This window comes from Macrobrachium rosenbergii, chromosome 43 (assembly GCF_040412425.1).
Source record: "Macrobrachium rosenbergii isolate ZJJX-2024 chromosome 43, ASM4041242v1, whole genome shotgun sequence".
Classification (NCBI taxonomy): domain Eukaryota; kingdom Metazoa; phylum Arthropoda; class Malacostraca; order Decapoda; family Palaemonidae; genus Macrobrachium; species Macrobrachium rosenbergii.
In genome coordinates this window covers 29,129,547-29,146,624 of record NC_089783.1, presented here as the reverse complement: position 1 = coordinate 29,146,624, position 17,078 = coordinate 29,129,547, and the positions used below count along the sequence as shown (strand labels likewise).

General features: G+C 35.4%; 1 protein-coding gene across 3 annotated transcripts in view; it reads left to right on the top strand.

Moving 5' to 3' along the window:
- The window catches only part of LOC136828705 (hemicentin-1-like), a 195,694-nt gene that overhangs the window by 142,378 nt on the left and 36,238 nt on the right, over positions 1-17,078 (top strand). For all 3 annotated transcript variants that reach the window (XM_067086838.1, XM_067086836.1, XM_067086837.1), the window contains exons 74-85: positions 870-967; positions 1,493-1,661; positions 3,709-3,849; positions 4,542-4,670; positions 5,178-5,338; positions 5,868-5,985; positions 9,394-9,584; positions 10,128-10,264; positions 11,562-11,631; positions 12,087-12,228; positions 14,427-14,596; positions 15,351-15,486. In XM_067086838.1, coding sequence (XP_066942939.1) covers positions 870-967; positions 1,493-1,661; positions 3,709-3,849; positions 4,542-4,670; positions 5,178-5,338; positions 5,868-5,985; positions 9,394-9,584; positions 10,128-10,264; positions 11,562-11,631; positions 12,087-12,228; positions 14,427-14,596; positions 15,351-15,486 — 1,662 coding nt within the window. The remainder of the gene's footprint in view (positions 1-869; positions 968-1,492; positions 1,662-3,708; positions 3,850-4,541; positions 4,671-5,177; positions 5,339-5,867; positions 5,986-9,393; positions 9,585-10,127; positions 10,265-11,561; positions 11,632-12,086; positions 12,229-14,426; positions 14,597-15,350; positions 15,487-17,078) is intronic.

Below are 17,078 nucleotides of genomic sequence, written 5' to 3'. Positions count from 1 at the left end.
TGCATTGCTTTTTGCTCTTAACCTGTTGAAAATAGTTTTTTCTGAAATGTCCAGATAAATAAAAGCACACTAAATTCCTCTACATATATTCGTCAAATGATTGGACTTTTACTCTTTTGACTGTAAACCGAAGATAAAGCGTCATTTTGCTTGCTTGAAAATCCTGTTCACTCAGAAATTAATCTCCATTTTTTCCATCACCTAGTCATCAATATCCATTCTTTCCACGTAACTAATCTACCTTATTATGCTCTAATTTATTTTTTCGATTAAACCAAGCTTTCAACGGCTTACTGTTATTTTTACATCTTACAATTTCATCGATTCTCATCGTCAGCATCCACACTTGACTTCCATGAAGGAAAGGTGGCTCAACCATCCGCTGATTTTTGCATTACTAGACACACTTCTCTTCTAAAATATCTTTAAGCTCTGTCTTCCGTCCTTGTTTCACCTCTATCATGATTTATTTCTTTTCTCATCCTCTGCCATCCATTTCATTTAGTTCTATTTATCTACACATACCGACCACTTTTATTCTTCTAAAATCAATGATAACAGTAATTGTTCTGACTTTGGTTTAACTTTTCCTTTATAACATATATATATAATATATATATATATATATATATATATATATATATATATATATATATATATATATATATATATATATATATATATATATATATATACATACATAAATATACATATATATATATATATATATGTATGCTCATAAATATACAGTATATTATGTGTATATATATATATATATATACAGTACATAAATATACAGTATATAGTGTACACAGTACCAGTTATTTCATATTTAGAATGTTAAAAACAATTACATCTCTTCCTTACAGAACCTCCTCAACTATTAGATGCTCCGGATGAAATCTTAGCTGTGTCGGGTGAAATGGTGAATCTTATTTGTTCCTTCACAGGATTTCCCAACCCAACAGTACGTGGATCTCTCTCTCTCTCTCTCTCTCTCTCTCTCTCTCTCTCTCTCTCTCTCTCTCTCTCTCTCTCTCTCTCTGCATATTTCTATCTTCTGTTTCTCTTCCTTTAACAATTACTAGTTGTTAAGTATTCTAAAAATATATATGATCTCATCTCTCTCTCTCTCTCTCTCTCTCTCTCTCTCTCTCTCTCTCTCTCTCTCTCTCTAATATAATTTTTTTCTTTTTGTTTATAAAAATGCCATTTATAAATTAGAGAATTTGCAATTTCATAATATTTTCCCTGAATGACTGTAAGTTTAATTACTCCTTATCCTCAACCAAAAAGGTTTTTATTCACATTTTCCTGAAATAATGAATCACAATAGTACAGCAGTCATTAGTGCTAAAAGTAGTAACAGAAGCCAATGTTGACATTACCATCGTTTCTATCGTAATTATCATCACATCATCATCATCATTATTAAGACGCCACCGCCATAATGATGAAAATTGTCAGTCCCAAACGCGTCTGTATCTGGCAGATCCGTTGGTACTTCGAGGGAACACCTCTGCCGCCTACGGAAGACAGCCTTGTGCCTTCAGGAGGGCTCCAAGTGTCACCTGTGCGTCCTGAGCACGTCGGAAATTATACCTGCGTGGCTGAGAATGAAGCTGGCAAAGCTAATCACACCTTCCCTCTCACAGTGCAAAGTAAGGGTCGATATCTAGAGTTTATAGGGGACCCCTTTCTCTCTCTCTCTCTCTCTCTCTCTCTCTCTCTCTCTCTCTCTCTCTCTCTCTCTCTCTCTCTCTCTCTCTCTCTATATATATATATATATATATATATATATATATATATATATATATATATATATATATATATATATATATATATATATATATATATATATATATATATATATATATATATATATATATATATATATATATATATATATACATACATACATATATATACATACATATATAGACATATATATATACATATATATATTATATATACATATATATAATATATATACATATATATATGTGTATATATATATATATATATATATATATATATATATATATATATATATATAATTTATATATATATATCCATTCGAAGCAGCTCCAGATGATACGAGACTTCTGGCTTTCAATTAATCTTTTGGGGTGGGGATGCCAGCCCTTGATCTTTACCACCCCGTTGGCAATCCATCCCAGTAGACTGACTAACAGGTACATGACACTTTCTTTAGGTCAACAGAGGAGCAATTTGAATTCACCTGCCGCTGATAAGACAAGCGCCCAAACTAAAGGATTATGAGCAAATATAGGTCTGTGGGTCGCTTCCGACTTCCACGTATATGGAAAATGGGTCATTGGGTATCAATAGATTTTCTGGGGTCAAGAAACAGAATCTTGGATTTTAAAAGTATACGTGTAGCGTGGCGCTTGTGTATGTGCATGTGCATGTTTTTTTACGTCAAGGAATTATATATTCCTCTTTCCTGGCAAAAAGCTCAAATAGCACTACTTTGATACAGATCTTTAAACGACAATAGCTTTCTAAAGAGTTATCAGTTCTTTCAAGTAACTAACTATCTTAATGGCGGCAGTTTTTTGGCCATTAACTAAAAAAGCATTTCCCTTATCACGTCTACATTTTTTTCTGTTTTATTTTGCGAGCTTAATGGCAGTAGTTTTTTTTCGGCCATTACCTAAAAAATTACTTTTCCCTGTCACGCCTACAATTTTTTTTATTCTGGTATCTTAATGGCAGTAGTTTTTTTTGGCAATTACCTAACACATACTTTTCCCTTATCACGCTTACAACCTTCTTTTCTTTCTTATTTTGCTATCTTAATGGCAGTAGTTTTTTTCGGCGATTACCTAAAAAAATACTTTAACCTTATCACGCCTACAATCTTCTTCTCTGTTTTATTTTACTATCTTAATGGCAGTAGTTTTTAGGGCCTTACCTAAGAGATACAGTTCTCCTATCACGTCTACCATTTTTTTCTGTTTTGGTTTTGTTATTTTAATTGCCGTAGTTTTTATCAGCCATTACTTAAAAAATACATTTTCCCAATCAAGTCTACAATTTGTTTTTCTTTTTTATTTTGCTATCTTAATGGCAGCAGCTTTTTTCTGCCATTACCTTAAAGATACATTGCCCCTGTCACGTCTATAATATCTTTTTCTATCTTAATGGAAGTAGTTTTTTTTTTTGGCCATTACCTAAAAAAATGCACTTCCCTATCACGCCTACGATCTTTTTTCCTTTCTTGTTTATTTTTACTATCTTAATGGCAGTAGTTTTTTTCGGCCATTACTTAAAAAATACATTTCTCCCATCACATAGACGATCTTTTATTTTCGAAATCTGTCGTTAATTACTCTTCCCATTGAGAGAAAAAAACAGGCTGCATAAACCGCTTCAATCAAACATTTCACGGCCATTACCTAAAAATTCGCGTCTACAATCTTTTTTTTTTTTTTTTTTTTTTTTTTGCTTCTCACATCCGTCGTAAATTACTTGTCCCGTTGAAGAAAACGCACTGCAAATACCGCTTCAGTCATATATTTCACGGACATTACCTAAAAAATACGTTTCCCTGTTATTTCTAATATCTTTTTCTTTTATTTTTTTGTTTCTAACATCTGTCGTATATTACTTGTCCCATTGAAAGAAAAACACACACACTGCATATCAGGGCTTCAATCTTATTTTTCAAACTTCCTTTCGCAGCACCTCCCGAAGTGGAAGTAGGCAAGGAGACGGTGGTGGTGGTGAGCGGTGAATCTGCCACACTTTATTGCTACGCCTCGGGGTCGCCCACGCCCACGATAACCTGGCTCAAAGCACATCAGGTCATTAGCCCCGGACCAGGTGAGTCATGCGGAACGAGGTGTGGAACTGATGACATGTAGAAAGTTTAGTGATTCTGGTTTTTTTTTGTTTGTTTGTTTGTTTGTTTGTATTTGTTCAGTGTTTGTTGTATTTGGGTGTTCTTTACGTTTAGGATATGGGTTACTTTGTTTTATTTACTGTTCAGTGTAACTTTGTGTTGCCAGCAAAATTCTTTATTTGGTACGGGTTTCTCTGTATTATGTATTGTTGAATGTATGTTTATATATATGTGTGTGTGTGTGTAAAACATTCACCAACATAATATTTTGCTTTTCCGCTATCTAAAAGATTTATACTTTAGCAACCACCCAAGTATCAGTGGCGTAAATGTATCCAACTTAGAGATAATTTACATATATATATATATATATATATATATATATATATATATATACATATGTATATACTGTATATACATATATATATATATATATATATATATATATATATATATATATATATATATATATATATATATATATATGTATATATATATGTGTGTATATACAGTATGTATGTATATATCTTATCTATCTATCTATATATATATACATTATATACGTTTATGCAACTGATACGAATCACAGACTGTTTTTTAATTATTGTCATATTATGCCACCACTTTCGACCAGCACCTGTATTCGCTTTTTCTCTTTTTTTTGATTTTTTAGAGTTCGAGTTTAAGTCGCCTGGTACCCTCCACTTGCCTAAGGTGACGCCCGATTTGGCTGACACCTACATCTGCACCGCCCGTAGTCCTGCAGGAGTAGCCCACGCCTACACCGCCCTCGTAGTACAAGGTGAATAACCGGGTCTAGAATTCACGTGGTAGGACGAGCATCACCCTGGAATGAATTCAAAAACGAAAGTTGTTTTTCTTTATGTATAGGTTTATATCAAGGAAATATTTATTTTTTATGTACTTTAGACAGTTGATAATAAAAAGGTAATTGAATGAAAACGGTAATGAATTAAGTTTTTCTAAATCATGAAATAAATATACCACTTTTCTTCCCATTTACATTAAGAAGCCCAAATTTCAATGAAACTATGACGGTATAAAACAATGCAATATTTCAATTAAGTTAAATGCCCTTTCAGAAAAAGACCCCATCGATTTTTCCTTTTTAATGCGTCTCCTTGTTTCTTCTTCCTGATTTTTATATATATCACCTCTGAATCAAATGACCTATCGGCTTTTTTTTTTTTATTCGTCTCACTGTTTCTTGTTTCTCCTTCCTAATTTTCTATACATCACTTTTGAATCGTCATTAAAAATGATTAATTTCCGTCTCCCTCGTTACAAGAATCGCCCTCCGTATCTGCTGGGCAGGAGGAGGTCGTAGGAATTGTGGGCAAAGAGGTGCGTCTGAGGTGCCAAGTCTCAGGCACCCCCATCCCCGTTATCACCTGGGCGAGGCCCGATCGTGGAGGGCAGTCTGTCACGCCTGAGGATCCAAGAGTGCAGGTGAGATATGGGTCAGAGTTTCTGCCTTTTTTTATTGTCCTATCCCTTTTTTTCTTCCGTCTGTTGGCATTTTATGTAATTTTCGTTACTAAGTGATGTCCGGGGTTCAAATAGACTCTTACTTCAAACTTGGTATACTGCAGCGTTCTGAGCCGTTAATCGCGAATCTGAATGAAAAAATACTGTATATTGCAATTATTATTATTATTATTATTATTATTATTATTATTATTATTATTATGAATGAAAAAATACTGTATATTGCAATTATTATTATTATTATTATTATTATTATTATTATTATTATTATTATTATTATTATTATTATTATTATCATCATCCATGATATCCCTAGAATAACATAAGTTACTCATTACTGTAACTAATCAAAATGATTTGCCGAATATCACCAAAAATCCTAAGAAAGAAATTGGCCTGGAGATGAAATATATATCTCTAAGACGAGCAGTACATTTCCTGAGGCAGTTTTGAAACATTCCTTTTCTTTCATGATTTTGTTTTATTCTAGCTTCTCGGATCGAGTTTGGTGATCCTTCCCGTAGCTGTAGAAGACATGGGTAGGTACGAGTGCACGGCTCGGAACCCAGCAGGAAGATCTACGGCTGAAGTCCTTCTGACTGTGCACTGTGAGTAGAAATTTGACAAAAGACCCTCACCAGATTTCCTTTTCAAATCAAAGTGCTTACCATGTTAATGTCTCTTCGCTTTGCCCTCAGCCAGGTTTCCCTTAGTCTCCCTCGTCCTGCGTTGAGTTTATGATAGTCAGCTAGTCTCATCCATGTTTGCATAACCATAGACTCCATCTGTCTCCCTTTGTAGTCCTTTGCCCTGTAATGACCTTGAAAACAGTTCCTTCGAGAGTTTGACAGGTGTTCCAGTGAAGAGCTGAAATAGTTTCGGTAGTTTTCAGGAAACCATTTTCCTATAATGATCACAAAGCTTTTCATACAGTATCAAAAGATAATTTTATTAAGAGAAGATTTCTTAAATTCTTCACCACCGTCAGATAGTTAGCAACGATCTGACACAACTTAGGAAAATCACGAGTTTTTTCACAGGGCTGCACAGATTAAAAAAAACGGTTTTCAGATACGAAAGCCAAAACAACAAAATGGAAAGTATTAATAAAATGAAGGAAAGGGTTTTTTAAAGTTCATATGTAAAAGGTACAATATGCAAATATTAATGAGTATTTATAATACCTAGAATGATAACTAATTTTTTTTCAAAGCAGAAGGAAATAACAATGAAAACGACACTGAATCTTTAACCACAGAGAAGAATAATGATAGATGCGAAATTAATAACGCTGTTATTAATGCTAGTCAAATGCACAGATATCTTTACGAGGATGTTAATGCAAGAAACAGTAGGAGCTAACTTCGCTAGAACTGACGAAGAGGTGAGCTGCTGGCCAGCTTTTTTTTTTTTTGCCCATTATCGGAGAAACGTCCAGCCCAGGCGTTTAAAAACCAACCAACATGAAAGCTGAGGAAACAGGACAAACACTGAAGCATAGTCTTTCGGGGTGGTCGGTGGAATGAACTTCTCGGTCTCCACGTCTACCCAGAATTGCCACCTCACCATTTTTTTTTTTCTATTTTTTCTTTATTGTGGGAATTTTTCATTTTTGTCTTTTTTTGGGGGGCGGGCGGTTGGGTGTCTGTGGCATGAACTTACGGGACTCTACACCACGCCAGAGGTTACCACTTTCCCATCTGTTTTTATTTTTTTTTATTTTGTGGGATTCTATTTTTTGAGTGGGAAGGGTGGGGAGGAACTTCCGGGTTTCTCCACCATGCCAAAGATTGCTACCTCCCAATCTTTTTTTATTTTTATTTTGAAGGAATCTATTTTGGTATTTTGGGGGGGCGGGGGTGTGGATGAACCTCCGGGTTTACAATTTATTCTTTATTGACGTTAGAGAATTAAATGGTACAACATCGCTTCCCAGTAGGTTAACTTCATGAATAGAATAAATTCGCAAAATTTCTATAAACGCGAAAAACAGGAAAGCAATCATTTCAATTTTAGTGTAATGGCATAATTTTTTAAGCGAAAATTTATAGTTGAAGGAAAAATTAATAAAAATTTAGAACTGCAGTTTCTTGTTGTTAATTTACTTCATGAAGACAATGCATTATATGGTAATTATTTTCTTTGTCGCTGGTATGTTATGACTGATTGACTGATGTATTTCCGATAGGTAATTCAGAATCTGTTCTATCAAACTTAGACGACGAAGACCACTTCTACAAGATACATATCATGTAATAGCATTTCTGTAGGTAACTGCTTTCAAAAGGTCCCGTAAGAGTATATTACATGGAAATGTAAACGGTATTGTCAGCAGTATGATCAGTGTATTAATGCTTCATGAAGAATTCGTATTGAGCAAAAACGTGATGAGCTTCAGAGTCCGTTCTGAAGCGTGGGTGGTAAGTCTCAGTGACATTTCCAAGCTAAAAATTTAGATGTAATGTTGGAATATTACGCTAAATGCTGCGGGTATTGTAAAATCATTATACGTTTTCAGAGTGATGTACACATAAGACAGAAATTATGAAGTCAATCTGTCCTCCAGTACAATTGCTCATTCAAATCTGAACAGACATCATGTCTTTTCAAACGTATTGTTTCAATTATATTTTTAGTAAGTTCATGAGTTTTCGAGTAGTTATTAATTTTGGAGTGTCTAATATTTTGGCTTCATTCCTCACGTTCTATGTATTTCCATTTTTCCGACTTCTATAGTTCTTTTTAGTTTCTGTGATTTTGCTTCCTTAGGTCACCATATATGGTGTGTAACACGCTAATAAATTAAATTTCTTGTTTACAAAAGTAAAAGTACAGGAAAATTTGCTACCCACACAGTCAAAGATTTCCTATTCCGTAAAAATTTGTAGAGGTTGCAAAAAAAACCTGTATTTTGATTTCGTAAACGAAAACTTCTCAGAAGTGGAATAGAAAATAAAGAAACGTGGAAATTCCTTGAAAAAAATCTTTGTTCTGTCGGTATCTTTCCATCTTTTGTCATTGACCATAAAAAGGTTTTTTTTTTGACACTTTGCCTCCGCTGAGCTTGCACGGCACTGTCCTCTACGTTAAGGTGGTATCAAAGATTTTTTCTCTACATTAGTAATATAATTTGGTCCTGTAATCAAGTTACAAATGCATTTTTATGAATTAAATGTCTAACGATCTCAAGAAATGAAATTTTGAATCTGTTATGAGTATTAAGAAAGTTTGATCATAAGGAACAAGAAAATATATCATTAATGCCTATAGTAATGCATGAATCGCTTTGTAGGTTTCTTCCCAGATATGAGTTCCAATTGTACACCTCAGTTTTTACTTTCGTAAGGTTATTATTAAAGACCTTTTACCTCTTGAAAATAGACAAGCTAAAGCGAAGGCGGTTGATCTGAAAAATTCCTGACACTTGCGAATGTTGAATTTTATTTTGAAATCTAATTTTTGTTTTATCAAAAATCAACATTTTCATGTAATCAGATCAGAGTCGTTTTTCGGTAATGGAAATGAAATTATGGAAATTTCTACTCCTTATAAATTATTCTAATGAATTGTAATACAAAACTTCCGGTAATAGAAGTTATATCAAGTAATTTACGTGTCATCAAAATTTGCAATTTATAAACAGATTACATATTTGAATCTGATATTTTTGTTACTTGCACATTTATGTGCAAAGACTTTAAATACCTGAATAAAAGTAAGAAATAAAGAAGTGAAAGGTAAAATACCGACTGAAGCTTTGAAAAATCATCACGTCGTTGCATATATTGTCACTTATGATCTCTCTCTCTCTCTCTCTCTCTCTCTCTCTCTCTCTCTCTCTCTCTCTTCTTTCTTCTTCTTCTTCTTCTTCTTCTTCTTCTTCTTCTTCTTCTTCTTCTTCTTCTTCTTCTTTCAGTACGTTTGAAAAAATGAAACGAGTGAAATCATTCTAGAAGATTCCTTATACAAGTCGCTGCAATTTTGCATCATCAATGTAAATGTATTATCACTTTCAGCGCCTCCGACAGTAGAGGAGGATCTGGCAGAGGCCGTGTCGGTCGTGAGGGGCGAGGAGTTGACCCTTGGGTGCACAGCATCCGGATATCCAACTCCTCAAACCAGGTGGTTAAGAGAAGGGAGGATTGTCTCTGAGACCCAGAGACTCAAGCTGCCCACGAACGGAGAGTTGGTCATCTCATCCATACAGGTAATTTTGCTCCGCTTAAGTTAGTATGGAGTTTAACCCTTCATCTGTACAGGGAATAGAATTTGGTATGCGTGGAAAGTAATTATCTCATATTTTTAATTTTTTTTAAGAATTTGGTATGCGTGAAAAGTATTAATCTTCTATTTTTACATTTTTTTTCAAAATTTAATTCAACTTTCGTATATGTTGATTTTAAAAAAATGGAATATGAAAGAACGAAATCATGTAATTAAGAAAATGATGGAACGATTTAAAGTATAAATGACAGATTTTATACGAACATTCAGTATGCAAGCCTGATACATCTGGTCGGTCATTGTGTCAGTGCTTAGTGTTAATGTATTCATCTCATCACTTCTACGTGATTACGAAATGAATTTTAGAAATTCGTTGCTGTATAAATGTATTATGAATTTTTTTTTTTATAATTACGCATCCTTCAAATAGGCCTCCTCAGTTAATGTGTTAGTTATTCGCTTTGTTATATCAATTATTTATTTTCTTATACATGCATCACACTGCCATTCATTTGATATCCTTAAGGCATCTGATTCTGGGCTATACACCTGCCTCGCCTCCAACGCTGCTGGGAGGCTGTACAGAGAAGTGGTGGTTGTCGTTCAAGTTCCTCCGAGGATGACTGTCCTTCCGAGGACTCAGGAAGTCACCAGAGGAGACAGGTCAGTGACAATCTTCATCTTTTTAGTTTTCTTTAAAAGAAAACCATTGAGACGGCAATTTGTCTGTCCGTCCGCACTTTTTCTGTCCGCCCTCAGATCTTAAAAACTACCAAAGTGCAGCCCTCTAGCCTCAGTAGTTTTTATTTTTATTAAAGTTTAAAGTTAGCCATGATCGTGCGTCTGACACAGCTATACGCGCAAACAACACATGCCACCACCGGGCCGTGGCTGAGAGTTTCATACAGAAAACTCGAATGCACCGAAGAAATTTCGGCGCACTTTTTACCTGTTTATTATCATTGGTGGTAGTAGGTGTAGCAGTAGTAATGGTATGAGTGATAGTCATAATATGGACGTTATCTTGCAGGTTATTTTCAGTATACTGTCATTGTTGTTTTAAATAACAGTAACAGTAGTAGAAATAGTGGTAGTATTAATAGTCTTAAAGCGGTTATTGTTGCTTTTGCCTTGAAAACTATTCTCCTGATCATTCGGGACGGGTACTGTATTTATTTTTTTTTTTTTGTGAAGGACTATTGTAGCCATAATATAAACAAGCCCGAGAGTGCAAGTCCCTGCTTAAGGACGTTATGTACTCCCCCGAAGATCAGAACAGCGTACCCAGGCTGGACGTCGTCAAGGCTAAACTTGGGGCTCATTACCCTTAGACTTAGAAAAAAAATAATAAAATCAGTAACACTGCGTGTTGTTGAGCAGGCTGTATTTTCTTGTAGACAACTTCTTAAAACACGATTTTTACATTCCTTTCTTAGCTCTTCGTTGGGCGAGTCGGTAGAGCTGTGGACTAGCACTCGCTAGGCCCGAGTTCGAGTCTCCGGCCGGCTGATGAAGAGTTAGAGGAATTTATTTCTGGTGATAGAAATTCATTTCTCTCTTTAGTGTGGTTTGGATTCCACAATAAGCTGTAGGTCCCGTTGCTAAGTAACCAATTGGTTCTTAGCCACGTAAAATAAGTTAAATCCTTCGGGCCAGCCCTAGGAAAGCTGTTAATCAGCTCAGTGGTCTGATAAAACTAAGGCATACTTTTTTTTGCATCGCTCAGTAACTACTTAGGTAAAAAAAAAATAAGGCTCATTCAAATGGCCTGTGAATTTTACCTCCGTCACCTTAAAGAAAGCAGGGCAGATTGGCACTGAATAGTAGGACTTTATTATTAACACTGATTTCGTTTCTCAGCTGCCATATTAACGTGAAGGTTTTCACTTTCAACAATGAATAGGTTACCGGTCTTGACCAAATCTCTATCTTCTTTATCTTCTGTCCTTTTTCATTTCAGATTAGAACTTGAATGCGAAGCCGCGGGAGTACCTGTTCCTTCAATCAGATGGCTCTTGAATGGCACCAAGGTGAGATAGAAATGAATTCCTTTCACTGTAGAAGTTATTTCATTTAATCTACAGGTGTATTGCTTCACCAAGAGAGAAAAAATTGTTACAGTGGACGATGTTTTCTCTTTTGTCACGAATATTTTGGAATATTTTTGCCATACATGTGTTCAAATTACACTTTGTTGTATTGATAAAGCGCAGAGCTTCTCGTATTATCCAGTAAATGAAACTCGCACTTTTGTTCGTAATATATTCTGGCCTCCCTTCCTCTAATGAACAAACGTCCAGTAGTAACAAAACAATTGATAGCCCATGTTATCAGGCTGAAATATTTGTGCTTTTTTTTTTTTACTTCAAAACGTTGATTTTGTAACCCCTCACCTTTATGGCTTCACGAGAAGAGGTTAATGAGGCAGATTCTTTCAATAAAAGAAATTATTGATTTAACATTTATAGCAATTTTTTTCCTTCAGGTGACAGGTGTTTCGACCTCCAGCGGTGGCCACGGTACCCTGGTGGTGGAAAGAGCCTCCAAGACTGACGAAGGGACGTACACCTGTATTGCCGAAAACGAGGCGGGTCACAGAAAAGCCGTTGCTGGTGTCAGGGTCAAAGGTAACGCGTGTGTAAGCATGTGTGTGCGTGTGAGTATGTGCGTATGAACGTGTTTTTATTTTTGCCTGAATTTTGGTTGGTCAGATAGCAAGGGTGTTGAACAAAATCCTCTCGTTAAGTGAGGAGCCCCTCAATCCATTTCCTGTGCTTGTTTTTATTTCCCATGTTTTCCCCTCTTCCGTGCTTCTCAGATTACGAACCTTTCGTTTACGATGATGCAATAGCTAACGAGGGTTGAAAGGGGTTTCCGTCGTATTCTATTTCATTCTTATTTTGTACAAAATAAATGAAGGTAAGCAAGAATATTCGTTCTAGCGCAGCTCTGCATTCTGAAAAGCAGCATGTATGAACGTCAGTTTATAGGATACAGGTGCTCCTTACATTTACATTTGTAAGACTCTGTAAAGCAGGAAAAGTAAACAGTTACAGAATTTTGAATTGTAGATTAATTGATTGACTGATCTGGTACGCATATTTATGTGATAACAATTCCTCAACAGGTGTTCCAAAAAAAATCGATACCATTGTAACCCAGGAGGATAGAAACTGCACCTATATGATACCTGTGTAATTTGCATTTTTTTTTTATTTTCTTTTGTGTGGGGGGAGTTGTGTGTGTGTGTATGTGTGCGTGTGTGCATGGGTGTAGTAATATGAAAGGATCGCTCAGGAATGGAAAGATATATATTATTATTCCTTCAAGTGACTGTAAGATTTATATGACGAGTTATCTAATCCTAAAAAAAATTAGAAAGGAATTATGTAAGTGAGATTCACCTACTTGAAAAGAAAGATGATCTTACTTGAGAGACAATGATACTAAAAGAGTTACACAGAGAGGATTTGTTTTGTCAAATCTTTTGAATTAACGAAGTTCAACTACATGAATGGCAGGTTGGTTAGCCGAAGTCTCTAGGACTGATATAAAGTGTACTCTCAGAATCCCCTAGAATGAATATTATTATTATTATTATTATTATTATTATTATTATTATTATTATTATTATTATTATTATTATTATTATTATTATTCAGAACATGAACCCTATTCAAATGGAACAAGCCCACAGGGGCCACTGACATGAAATTCAAGCTTCCAAGAATATGGTGTTCATTAGAAAGAAGTAACTGAAGGTAAAGGAAAATACAGAAAGAGGAGATCAGTTATTAGAAAAACAGATAAATTAACAAATTAATGTATAAATAAATAAAAATGTAAGTAAATTATTAAAATACAAGTAGAATTGTTTTAGGGTAGTAATGCATTGCTTCTTTGCTTGAACTTACGAAGTTCCAACTGCACGACATCCTTAGGGAGATAGTTTCACAGTCCAATTAACGGTGTGAGGAATAAAGGACCCCAGGAACTGAGATGTTCGACAGCAAAGCACATTTACTGCAGATGTGAATTATTAGTCACAGAGTATGTATTCAGTACAGTAATTATGTTACTTTCTAGCTATTTCCTCCTTTCTCAGACGCTTCCTCTTGGTTGGTTGGCTGGTTTAGATTAAGCCGGCCCTAGGCCAGCATGGGCCTTTGCACAAAGGCGACCCGTAAGTTTGGTATGATATGAAAGAGTAAGAGTCCTGGTGTAGACCTCAGGATTCTCCCTACCGTACAGGGACCTTTCCAATATCTATGTATAACAGAAGAGTGGCCATAGGGCTAAATCTAAGTGTATGTCATTCTGGAGACCAGTCTAGACTGAAGCAGAGTGTATGTGTTGAACTTGTAAATAAGGATGAAAGAAAAATGTATGGATATAGATAATTTTGAACATTTACACATTTTATCATCAATAATGACATGGACCTGAGGTGTTTAAGATGGTTAGGTCATGTATAAAGAATGGGAGAAGATAGACTGGTGAAAGTGGCCGAAGGATGAGGGTTTTAAAAGGAAGGAGGATAAATGTAGCGTCACTGTGTTTAAATGGGCTGCCTTCATTAAGTAGACCCATGAGCGTTATCCAAGATGTGAGTAAATAGTACATTATTTGTATGTGGACTTGATATGCTGTTGAGTGAGCTTCTAATCCGTTTATGAAGCTGGCATTGATGCATTTTCAAGAGGAGTAATTTGGTCATTGATTCAGCAGTTGGGGAAACAAAAAAAAAGTAAAGACACTTCCTATTTCTTTATTCCATTGCCTGTCCTTTATCTTTAGCTTCTTGCTTTCTTCTCTCATTATTCAGTGCCCCCTGTAATCATGTATGCCCCCGAAGAGATGACCGTCTTGGAACTGAACGCCGTCACTCTGACCTGCGTTGCCGAAGGTGACCCAGCTCCAGCCACGACCTGGATCAAGGAGGGGCATTCTGTACACTCGTCTGACCGCGTCCACTTGATGGAGAACGGGTCGTTGGTGAGTATAATTTCCTCTTCATTTTCTCCTTTGCTCTAAAGAATGATTCAGGTCATTTGAAAGTCTTGAAATTACATTCAGTTCCAGTAATCAGTACCATTGCATGGCTTATTTTCTTCTTTGCATTTAAGAATGATTCTGATCATTTGAATTTGTTTGAAATTACTGTATATTTAGTTCTAATCATTACGATTACAAGGCTCATTTTCTTCTTTGCTTTTAAAAATTATTCTGATCAAATAAAAGTGTTTAGTTCCAATATACAGTACCATTACATGGTTCATTTTCTTCTTTGCTCTCAGGAATGATTCTAATCATTTGAAATTGTTTTAAATTACAGTCGGTTCTAATATTCAGTAACATTACGTGGGTCATTTTCTTCTTTGCTCTTAGGAATGATTCTGATTATTTGAAATTGTTTTAAATTACAATCGGTTCCAATATTCAGTACCATTACGTGGGTCAGTTTCTTCTTTGACTCTTAGAATGATTCTAATCACTTGAAAGTCTCGAAATTACATTGTTCCAATAATCATTACCATCACATGGTTCAGTTTCTTTTTTGCCCATAAGAATGATTCTGATCATTTGAAATTCTCGAAATTACATTCAGTTTTAAATTATATTCAATTCCAATAATCAATACCATTACATGACGACAGAAATTTCTCCTAGCAGAAAATTGAATTGGGTTTTGGGAACTCAGTAAAATAAATAATTTATGATCATCTCTTGTACCTGGCCCCTTTTTCAGGTAATAGATTCCTTGCAAGCATCGGATGCAGGGGAATACAAATGCGTCGTAAGTAACGATGCTGGAGCAGCGGAGGCCACTGCCCACCTCGTGGTACACACCCCTCCCGTCCTCACCCGTCCACCTGTCAGTGCAGGTATGGTTAATAGCTCTTATTTTTTTTAATGTGGTGGGGGGTGGAGTGGCAGGAATGTTTAATGGTATATCTCTTTTTTTTTTTGAGGGGGGAGGAGGGTAGGCCAGTCACTGATGAAAAATATTGCAAAAGACTCCTCCAAAACAGAGAAGGAATAAAGCCATGTATCACAATTTTAATTGGTTTTTTGGCTTTGAGTCAGATGGCGCAAATACTCCTTAGAAATAAAGGTGGGGAATTGATGAAACACTCTTACACTTTAGCCGCTCTTTCGCCATAACTTCTCTTGGAAAACTACAGCGAAGTGGAAGGGAGAATAGCGGGGAAGGCAAACTTGCAATTCTGGTCATTCTTGGGACTTCTCTTACCTGAGTCTCAAGAAGCTTTTCGGTTTTTTCGAACCTGGTTGTATGACCACTTCTTTCCTTCCTGTCTCTACCTTTTATTCTTTTTTTTTATCCCTTTTCCCTTGGTCGCATAGCCTCAATATTTACAGTAAGCAGTGTTGAAAATGTTATTTTTTTCTTCGTATTTGAAATTCTGATAAATTAATGTGGACTTTATTTTTTTCCCTTCGTATTTGAAATTCTCACCAATTTCTCCTGACTTCAACCGCAAAGGAAAATGTTTGGTTAAAGAGAAGTCATTCAGTGGTTCATTCATTCATTCACTAATCGGTCAGAGACTCGCCCCTTTGATGAAATCCTGGTGCGTTTGACAATAGCCATTGTCTTGTGCACAATGGTGGAAACACTGAATCGTAGATTTACCCTTGGCAGAGCGTGCTCCTCATTTCTTGGGGGTATTCTGTGAATATGTATTTTGGAATTCTTATAAAAACTCGAATGAAAATGTTGCCACAAAGGGTAGAAAACCCATCAAGAAATTGTGAGTCTATTTTGAAAGTCTCGGGCAAATTATTATGGGTGCAAAGTAAATGTGCAGGACAATGAAGATAAAATTGCATTATAATTTGTTCGACTGAAAACACTTTTTGTTTGTTGCTTAAATGTCAAGAGAATTATTACTATTTAAGGAATAGAGTCTTGCATCTTTTGCAGTTGTTCATGGTTTTGTGCTACATGAAGGAAGCGCAATGCAAATAACAACCGAGATTAAATTTTACCTTCATCATTGTTGTCTGTCTCTGAAAATCATCTTTATTGCTTGAATGTTCAGAAATATTAATTTTAGTTAGATTTTTTTTTATGCATCGGTTAAGATTTTAAACAAATCGTGATAAGGGCAGTTTGGAGGTTGAAAGCTAAATTGATTGACATGCAACGTTATTTTCCACCTGACAAAATTAGCTTTTTCTTTGGATGTGAAGGAATTATTATTTCTTGGCTTGCAGTACTTCATGAAATTTTTAAGCAAACTGTTATAAGGGTAATCATAAAGAGCAACTAAAGGTAGGGTAAAAATACATTTGCATCCTTAAAAAAAATTAACCGTTTTGTTTCCTGGGATGTTAAGGATTTTTTTGGGGTGGGTGGTTATTGAAATTGAAACTGTCGTTGTCTGTGACTGTAATACCTTTGGAATTTAACTGTCTTTGTTCTCATTTGGATGTTGACGGAGTTGTACCTCTA